The 10,844-nt window shown below is 42.5% G+C and overlaps 1 protein-coding gene across 1 annotated transcript; it reads right to left on the minus strand.

Moving 5' to 3' along the window:
• Positions 1-1,907: 1,907 nt before the first annotated feature.
• On the minus strand, positions 1,908-10,626 carry RND1 (Rho family GTPase 1). The gene is made up of 5 exons (XM_075336929.1): positions 10,429-10,626; positions 9,201-9,288; positions 3,373-3,482; positions 3,145-3,279; positions 1,908-2,836 (listed from the first exon to the last, which is right to left on the minus strand). The coding sequence occupies exons 1-5, from the start codon at positions 10,546-10,548 to the stop codon at positions 2,591-2,593; spliced, it is 699 nt and encodes a 232-aa protein (XP_075193044.1). The 5' UTR covers positions 10,549-10,626; the 3' UTR covers positions 1,908-2,590.
• Between the last annotated feature and the right edge of the window lie 218 nt (positions 10,627-10,844).

The raw sequence follows: 10,844 nt of genomic DNA on the forward strand, positions 1-10,844 counted from the left end.
TGACTACAAAAAAAAACCAAACCCTCTCCAAGTACTCAACGTGTGCACGTGGCTTTACTTTTGAATTATAGATTTGGCTTGTAGCTCGGGAACAACCATAACACTTTAGATGGTATTTTTCAACAAATTCTCATGCATTATACCAACCTGGGAAACTATACCGAACCATAAGAATGCCTTTTTTAAAAATATAGGCATGTTACAAGTATGACTTCTGAAACAGACATTACTGGGGGAGGGGCTCCTACAAGAGAAATGTAGTATAAGGCTATGTGCACACGTTGCCTTCTGCCGTGACAAATATTCTGCAGCGTTTTGTCACTGCATGCAAGTTTCAAAACGCAGCCAAAACTCTGCGTTTTGGATGTATTTTGAATGCAGTAGTCATGCGTTTTGGACGCTTGCTCTTCCATAGACAGAGTGGGAAGAGCATCCAAAATGCACTAAATAAGTGACATGTTGCTTTTTAGAACGCATAGAGTTTGTCAAAAATTTGGCATCCAAAACGTTGCGTTTCAAAACGCAACGTGCGCATGGAATTTGCTTAATTCTCAGACTTTGCTGGGGACGCAGAATGCATGCATTTACGCTGCAGTTTAAAACGCTGTGTAAAAGCATGGAAAAAACGCAACGTGTGCACACAGCTTTACTCATTATTGAAGAATTTAATTAGTGAGAGATCGTCATCTCTTATGCTCCAATGAGACATTGACAGGGATCATATTTCTAGGACAATCCCTTAACAGATTTCACTACAATAAACTATTCTACACAGGTAAAAGGAAATATTCAAGATCTAAGTAAAAACATTAGATGGAAAATTGTTGCAGTTGCATAGGTATAGAATAAAATATTTTTAAATGACAAGTTTTTGCACTTCTATGCATCTGCCATATGGTTCCAGAGATCTGGGCTTTATTTAGTGCCAATTTAAATGGCCCTTACTATGAGGACGTGGCTCACAGGACTCTGGGGTCATGTCTTTAGGCTGCTCTGCATTATTAGCTACCCTCCATTGTTAATGATCATAAAAAGTAGCACTAACAAAAAGGCCCATATCTCTGGAACTGTATATTAAAATAATTAAAATAAAAATGAACATATAACAGCAGATATAAAATAAGAACAGGGAAAAGAACCTTTCACTAGGTTTGGAGTTTCATACCCATGTCCTACAACCAGCTATCCATTAATAAAAACTAATTTATTGCAGGGTAAGGCTCCATGTGCACTGCAGAGAAGTTGTTAACAAAACTGCACCTTTTGGCCACAAAAAAAAAAAAAAAAAAAAAACCACACACATGCGTTTTTTTGCTCTGCTCATGTCCCATGCATATATATTTAAAAAAAATAAAAATTGAAATCAATGGCTGGAGGGGCTAAAAACGCAGAACAGACAAAATCCTGCAGCGTGTGCACAGCATTTCAGAATTCTTATATACTTTGGTTGGGGGGGGTGGGGGGAGGACACACAAGACACAGGTTTTGGCAACAAGCCACACCAAAAACTGCAGCGTGTGCATGGAGCCTACATGTTTATCCAGCAATCAAGCAACTTAGAGGTGATCACTACAGACTGTTTTGACATGGGTAGAATTACAAGAGCCAAACATCAGCTGTATAAAATGACATGATGGTGGTGCGTTGACCCCAAAGTGATGGTAACCATTTAAGCATCTCTGAAATTCAAAAATCGCCATAGGATTTACACGGAAAATGTTTTGCCAAGACTTTTTATACATTCCCACATGCCAAAAATATGCAGATTTTCTGTCTAGTCCCATGACATGTCCCATGGGAATGTAAACTAAAAAATCCACTAAACACAGCAAAATGTGGGACTGCCCTTCAATCCTTTACAAATTGTACAGAATACATTTACTAATAAAGGAAATATCACATGTAGCTGGACTGTATGCACGTGTCTTTAATTATATAGTAATGATGTAATCTGGGAAATCCAACATGAGATTGCTGCAAGGTTTCCGTAAAGAAAAAATAAAAAAAGTTTAAATTGATGCCACGCCAAGATGTTCTGAAATGAACAAGTCCAGATTTGTTTCTCCCATATATTTTCAATAAATAAATGAAGTGTCACAGATCAAGCACACACAGATTTACAGTTGATTAAAATAAAAAATAAAATTTATACAGTCCTCACAGCGCAGGGAAGAAAACCACTTTAATAAGCAGTTTCACCAACAGCTGCTACCTATACAATAATGTACAGGCACAAGTACCACAGGGTTAACACTGTAATGAGAATTTTCTGGCAAGTCCAGGGAGTTGGCCAAGGTATGGGAAGGGATAATTCTATTGAAAGCAGCCTTTTATTTTAGTGATCTTCGGACATCTCCGCCACACCAGTCGGATTTCAACTCCACCTTTCATGTGCAATCAAGTCTTTGTGCAAATTTTCTCAGCCCTTCTTCTCCAAGCCTCTGTGCCAGCTCAATCCCTGGGGGTGAGGCTACTGCGCTCAGGATCTTCACCCCCGGGCCCGGCGTTCTCTGCCAGTAATGATAAAGAACGCTGGGGAATGTCCAAAAATTTAATACAAGAGTCCATGTTTCATGCCCGTCATGCAGCCCTACATCAGGCAACAGCTCTTGGCCTTCTCTTTCTTGAAGGTGGAAGAAATTAATTCAGAACGGCTAGGCAGATTTAAGAGTCTCTTCGATAAACTCCGGACAGGGCTTCTACGGTTGGGGGGTGTGGGTTTAGACAGACACAGTGAGGATGCAGAGCGAAATATGCTGTGCACACTTTTTTCTGACGTGAAGGCTGAACACTCTAGATAGCTCTCCGCTCCTAGTTGCTTGGCGGCAGCACATCCCTGGAAAGAAGAGAAAACTATTAATTGTGGACCATTGTCAGGTTTATCCATTACATTACATAATGCTATGACAAACAAGGGGTTCTGGCCACGATCTAGCCAACTATATCTAGTTTTGCAAGGATTTGGCACCAATACCGTTTGGCAGCAGACCAAGTACAGCCTGTACATAACTTCATGTATACAAAGGAACAGTATTATGAATTACTACAAAATAAACTGCAATAAGGTGATAAGCATCAGAGATCAGTATTTCACAGCGAACGCCATAAAAATGCCATGTATTTTACATTGAATTGTGCACAAACCTGTTCATACGACACCGGAGTTTGTTTCTGGTTGGACAGTTCCATGATTGTGCTGAGGTCAGTTCTTAAGTCTGTTTTGCAGCCTATCAGAAGTATTCTTGTGTTGGGGCAGTAGTCCACAATTTCGGTCTTCCACTAAAAGTATACAGAAACGAGATCATTTTCATGATATTTACCATTATAGATTGTGCCTATACAAATTGTAGCAATTCATCTGAAAATATTCACCTTCTTTAATGCACTATCAAGGCTTTCTGGTCGGCTAACATCAAAGCAGAGGAGCACAGCATCAGAGTCACTGTAGCAGAGGGGACGGACATTATCGTAATAGGGGGAACCTGTCAAGGAAGAAGAGAAATGGTCATCAGCTGTGAAGGTCTGAGAAATATGCTTGCTGCCATTCACACTTCATGCAGGAATAAAATAAGCTTTAATAGGGCTGATCGAATATCTCAAATATTCGGCTTCGCAAATATCTTCCGAATAGGTTGCCGCTATGCAAATATTCGATGCGCAATGTAAGTCTATGGGAAGCCCGAATAGTTCTGAATAGTTATTCGGGTTTCTCAGATTTACATTGCGCATCGAATATTCGCGAATAGTGGCGACCTATTCGGAAAATATTCACGAAGCCGAATATCTGAGGTATTCGATCATCCCTAGTAATTAAGTTTTATTTGCATCTGTTAAACACGCACATGAGACTGCATTATGCACCCTATGTACTTCACTGCCAATTCCATGTTTAATGGGAAAACTATTACATTACAGATGGCCCCTACTACACATACAGGAATTTGGGTTATTTGGTTACAGCCACACTTGTAAAATACACAAGTGCCTCCTCTACAGACGGGAAAGATATCCAAGATATGCACAGACTATACTACAAAAGCCATTTTTTTTGTTTAGCAGATCCCACAAAACCTTTTTCTGCCATTGACATTTATGGGGGTGTCATTTTCCTGCCTTTTTTTTTTTAGAAGAAACCCTACCAACTGGTGCAACACTAATTTGATTTTAGGGCTTGTTCACATGTGGCGTCCACCTCACAAAAAGCAGCTTTTTACTAATACCAGCAAAATAAGAGATTTCTAAAATCTCATGCACATGTTGCAATTTTTTATTGCAGTTTCCAATCCGCTGCAGGTCAACTCTTTAACCCATTCAATTGAATTGGAAAAAAAGGACACTTTATGGAGAATTTTTTCATACCAAGGAAAATATAATATAAGCTGCATGAGATTTTAGAAATTTCATTCACGTTGTTGGTGCAGTAAAATGTAGAGTCTTTATTTGTGGGAAAAAATGCTTTTTTCCTGAAGGTATGTGTCCCCAAAACGCTGCATCAAGATGGCGTGTTGTGTTCCAGGTTAAATCTTTCTCTGACGATACGCAAGGTCCCTGAATTGTGGTCACCATCACACCGGTGTCACCTTGGAATCTAGTTTTAGGGAATAGACCATCAGTCATCACTTAGAGCTCATAAGCCACAGGTTTGTAACAATAGGGATGATATTTGCCTTTCAGTCTGCCATGGTTACATTTTCTGAAAGCTTTTGATCCAAAGTGATCTGGAGAACATCAAGGACAAGTTGGCTACTTAGACTCTGAACATGTGTTTGAGTACTGGAGCAATCCTTCCCCGAGGAGGCCATTATAAGTGACAACAGCCTCTCTGTGCTAGAAGAGGTTTGGGAAACCACATCAGTTTAATGACCGCCTCAAAGAAAGGAGCAATAATGACTTTTCCAGCAGAGCGTGCCAACAGAGCCACCATGCACAAGAGCCTGCTCAATGTCTTAAAGGGGCCAGAGACAACAGGTAGCTCTTGAAGTAAAAAGAAATAAAGTAAGAGTTTATTTGGGAGTATGACGCCTGGACAGCACCCCTTAGGCACACACAGGGCACGAGAGCTGCAAGTCGTCAGCCTTCCCCACTCCACCCTCCCGTTCAGGTTTCAGCTCAGCAGCTTCGTGCTTAGAATAGCAAATACCCCCTCCCTGACTAGGAGAACAGTTTCCATAGCAACAAGCCCAGACCAATCCTGTTAGGGGACAGGAGGCTGCAGACTATCAAGACATTCAATACAGAAATATGTACGATAAGGACGGAACTAGCATAGGTGCTCCTAGTCAGCCCCGCACTCCACTGCTTCTGTGCCAGGGTTCAGTAGTAGCATTTGTGCCAAGCACTTCCGAATGCCTGAAAATCCCAACAGCACCCAGCAAACGGCCCATATGCACAGGATGAAACATCCCGGTATACAAGTCAGGGTTAATTCATTAGGAGCAAAGTTCAAAATACAAGACTATCAAAAGTAAAGCCGTGCTCACACCTCCCATACCAAGAGCAAGAAAAGGGGAGACCGGATTTAACTTCCTAATGAATTGCATCCAGTGTCCTGGCTGGCGACCTGGCATAGCCAGTGTACTGTTCAAGGACTGGCTGGTGCCTGCTGCATCCCTTCCCCTGGGGCTCGGAGGAAACTGCGTAGCTGAATGTACAATTCTGAGCCACACACTGGCGAGAAGATTCCTGCCACTGATCTGCAGCATTGACTAGACTGGCTGTGCATAGCAAATAGCCAGCACTGCACCTCGGGAAAGGTAATCCAAAATCAATGCACAAGGCCCCGTGTGAAAACGCTTAGATGACAAGATTAAAGACCAAGGAGACGTTTCCAGAGAATACACAAGATGACCAGTATAGTGGAACTGAAAAGCTATCTGGATAAGAGTATAATGTGGGATTATATACCCATCCATTAGGTCTCAAATTCCTCTAAGAAATCTCATGTTCCCCATTGTAACCAGTCTGATTTACTTACACTAAAATGGAAAAATTAACCAAAGTTTCATACTGATTGGTCGTCAACTGCTAGATGTAATGGGACAATGGTTCTACAGGAGACCCCAGTCCATGGTTTCTCTTTTTGTTATCTACCATATTAAAGACATTAGAAGTCTAAATACATACTTTGGGTCATATTAGGATGAAAATAGACATGGTGCAGGGAACAAGACTATTTTGTCCCTACTAATGGATCAAGCCTAAAGAACATATTTTGAGAGTGGTACTGAAGGGTAAGGCTATGTGCACACACTGAGCATTTGGTAGCAGAAATTTCTGCATCTCTTGGCAGGAAAAAAAAAACCCCTAAGGCTGGAGTCACACTTGCGAGAGACTCGTGCAAGTCTTGCATTGCAACACCCGGCACGGCCACACTAACAGGAGCAGGTTGGCTGCATGTATTTCTATGCAGCTGAGACACTCCTGTCCGGAGAGCGACGGGCCACGCCAGGTGATGCAATGCGAGTCTCTTACAAGTGTGACTCCAGCCAAAGACTGTTTTTTCAGTTCATTTTTTGCTTGCATTTGGTTGGAAAAATTATGAAAGAATAGACATGCTGCAGTTTATTTTCTGCTGCAAATCTGCAAGGGAAAAAGTAATGTGCACAAAACTTCAGAATTCTCATTGTCTTTGCTGGCATAAGGGTTTGCCTAGTTTTGTGACAAAACTACACAAAAAAAAACCCCAAAAACTCTGCACACAGCCTAAGAGAAAAATTACACGTAAGCTTATGAGCGGGGCCCTATTGGAATTGTGTTACTCTAATGCCTCATATTGCTATATAAAAATAATGATAAAATATTTTTTTTTTTTAATGTATAAGGGCAGAAACATAATTCACCTAAATTGCCAAATCATTCAAGGATATTGTGTTTATTTTTTTAATACACAGCCAGGTAGTACAAGAACCCATGGATAGATTAAGCTTTTGGATTCAGAAGTATGGAACAGGGTACACAAATTTTGTGGAATTTATAATTAAACCACTTTCTTGTAAGGTTTATTGTAAAACGAATGGAAACAAAAACATCCCAGTGACAAAAGCCGTAAAACAGGAAGGGAAGAAAGGGGGGGTAATGAGATTGGTGTTTTTGAGGAAACATACATGTCAATGAGGTATGCCATCTAATTAGCAGTTACAATGTGGATCCCATGCATTGAAATGACCAATAGGTGTTGGCCAGCACTGCCTCCCATTCACATTTCCCCCAGGGCTGTTTGAGGCTTGAAAGACCAGCTATACAGTACCCAGCAGGCTGCGCCATAAACCTTTCATTATGGCCATGTTAGCACAACTGAAAAGGAATGCAGCAGGCCCTGGAGTTCATTCCCAGCTATAATGGTCCACTCCTAAATACTGGAAGGTATGAACAGGGCATATCATAAGGCGACATGTCTGGGCCGAACGTCTAGAAGGAGAACAACTACATTATGGCTGTCATAAAAAGCCTGAACATGTGCTTCTAGGAACCTGGAGTAACATTTCTGAAGAGAGGCTTTTGGCCTTGTATTGATAAATCCTAGGTCAAACGATGCAGGAAACGTGGGCAACCAGGATTTTATTGTAGTGGAGTGGTGAAGGCCCGACCGATGCTGTCCGGCTTAAGGTAACAGGGGAAAGAAAAAAAAAAAAAATATTATACTGTAGTTCGCCGGCCACCACAGCATAGGAGAAAAATAAAAACCTCTCCATGCCCCATGGGGACAGGAAAGACACTGGCTATGGGAGGTGGGAGGGTCCTTTTAAACCTCTTGAACTTCCTGTCCCAATTAGGGCGTGGAGAGACAACCTCCTATGCTGTCGTGGAAGGGACTAGAGAAATTTAGCATCTGATAATCCCAACTGTAGGCAACCCAGGATAAAGAACATAAAAGATGGATGGTAGCCATTAGCACCACCTGTTTGGGTAGCCATTTGTCCACCGATACCATAATGTGAACAGCAGAATAGAGGCCATATACAAAGGTGTCAATCTAAACAAAATGGCAGTAACAGCGCTTCCTTCCTGTATCTGAGAAAGCAAATGTTTGCTGTAGCTACAATAGAATGGGTTGAGAGAATTGAGACAGGAAAAGCGATCCTAAGTGTCATTAGGTATAAAATTAGTAAAATTTACTATTGTATTCTACAAAATGTTCTCCCAAACCAATATTTGGCCCTAAATAATAATAATTAATAATAATTGTATTCATTTATATAGCGCTATTAATTCCACAGCGCTTTACATACATTGGCAACACTGTCCCCATTGAGGCTCACAATCTAGAGTCCCTATCTGTATGTCTTTGGAGTGTGGGAGGAAACCGGAGAACCCGGGGGAAACCCACGCAAACACAGGGAGAACATACAAACTCCTTGCAGATGGTGTCCTTGGTGGGATTTGAACCTAGGACTCCAGCGCTGCAAGACTTCAGTGCTAACCACTGAGCCACTGTGCCGCCCTACATAAATCAGCATACATCACTTATCCTGCTCCTTACATTGGTATAATCAAAGAATAGGTGGGCACTCTTGTCTTGTGGTGATCAAATCCCAGGATAGACTCCATGATAATGAACAAATAAAGATCGGCACTCACAACAAACTTGCTTCTTTCTTTTCCTTATATAGTCCATTTTCAAAGTGATACAACACAGTGACGAGTTTCGGTCAGAAGTGTAGACCTTTCTCATACCACGTATCATGGTGTGAGAAAGGTCTGCACTTCTGACCGAAATGCATCACGGTATTGTATCACTCTGAAAATGAAATAAATAAGAAAGAAGCAAGTTTGATGTGAGTGCCGATCTTTATTTGCTCCTTACATTGGAGGATACAGGGCATATAGGGGAGGGGTGTCAATTGTTAATTTCTTTCTGGGACTAAAAAGTTATGCTTCATTGAAAATCGTGGTTATGCGACATAAGAGCAAAGTGTCACTGCCACATTGAAAGCAAATATAAAATGTGACAATATTATATATCAGATCACAACGTAAGACCAGCTATTATAGTCCAGTGATAAAAGGAATCTCTTAAGTCACAAGTCACCATTCGCGTAAATTGTGTTAATAGTTTATTATAAACAACAACAATTCTTTATAAGATTAGAAAAACAAAAAACAAATGTGTCCATGCAATAACAGCTACGTGGGCCGTCTGCAGCGTGTAATTTAGGCTGAATGACCTGTAATAATGGGATTGCTCCTTGCGGCATACATACCTGATGTGTCCCATAGGCTGAGCTCCACGCGATTCTCCTCAGTCTCCAAGCTAGCTGTGTAGTTTTCGAACACTGTGGGTACATAGGTCTAGAAACGAGAGACACACATATATAGCTTACTGACAACACCGCAGCCAACAGATACTTCAGTGCAACAGAGCAATGCTAGGACATCATTGTAGCCAACACAAGCACAGGGAGTCGACACCTACGCAACACAATGGAACTGCGGGCAATAGAGCTCGCTGACACCACTGCAGCCAACGCAAGCACACGTGTCTTGATGGCACCACTGCAACATACAGATATTGATACGCAAGCCAAGTGCACCACACAATAAGACAATCCAGACAGGCAAGACAAAGGAGAAAAACCAGAGTCAGACTTCAGAACTCAGAAGAGAAGATCTCAGCAAATATTGACATTTCTGCAAATTCCTGACAACTGAAAACACGATCTGCCCAATTGTTTTACCCAATTCAGATAAGAAAATTGTGACCATTGTGAGATGAAGGTCGGCAGACAATGCATTGTTACCATGTCACAGGTAGACGACTCCATGCACAATACCATAAGCTGGCGGATACAACAATGCACAATCAGCAATCGCACCACTACGACATGTAACCCTGGGGTGACACTGGCTTCAAGGTGACAAATTGACCTTTACGCTCCCCCTTTAATATTTGTTCAGCACATCTATATGGAATAGATCGCAGAAGATATCACCCCTTCACCCTATATTAACCAATAATTCACCAAGCAGCCTTTGTTACAAGGAGCAGAACTTCTCTCCAGTGCCCATCATGTGTGACCCCACAGCTGCCCACACATGGCCCCACTCATCACATTAACCAAGGGTCCCAGAGACAGCCACTAATTACAAAGTATTAATTATGGTCAGTGACCCATCAGACAGCCAGGCCAGATGTGCAAAGTCTGCAGAATATATATAAGGACCATCAGAGGTAACAATTCCATAATAAAGTGCTATGTTGGCATCACATGGGCATCTTGCGCCACAACATAGAATACTTCCACCCAGATCCAGCATAAAGGTTATAAAGTGCCAGGACGGGGCTCACATTATGCACCCGGGGAGCTGGAGCCTGGGAGTAACGCAGTCACAGCCCAGTGCATTGGCATCTCAGCAATGTCACAGGCGACATGGGAAACTGGGCACCGGGGTGAAAGGGCAGCAGTACAAAGCACCGAGGACACCGCTCACCTCAGGGTAACAGTCCTTCGCCAGCACTTGCAGCATTGCCGTCTTCCCACAGTGCACGTCCCCCACCAGCACCAGCTTGCACCGGACCACGGCGGGCTGAGGATTCCTTCTCTCCTTCATTATCTTGCGGTAACGGCTCAGGACGCGGAGGCTACAAACCGACTTCCAATTACTGACACTAAAATCTCACACGAGAGTCCAGGCGCTACTGAGCCTCCTGGGCACATTCCGAGGTATATATAGGCAGCTCTCCGCCAATCACAAGGTGAGGACTCAGAGACCGCGGACCAATCCACAGCCGGCTCTGCAGGACGCCCCGCCCCCTTAGTGTGATAACCCGCAGTCCAGCTTCCCGATGAGAGACGAGACATGTGGTGAAATTTGTGGTGGCAAAGAGTGTGTGCCCGGCCGGCATG

Source organism: Anomaloglossus baeobatrachus, chromosome 2, assembly GCF_048569485.1.
Source record: "Anomaloglossus baeobatrachus isolate aAnoBae1 chromosome 2, aAnoBae1.hap1, whole genome shotgun sequence".
Lineage (NCBI taxonomy): Eukaryota > Metazoa > Chordata > Amphibia > Anura > Aromobatidae > Anomaloglossus > Anomaloglossus baeobatrachus.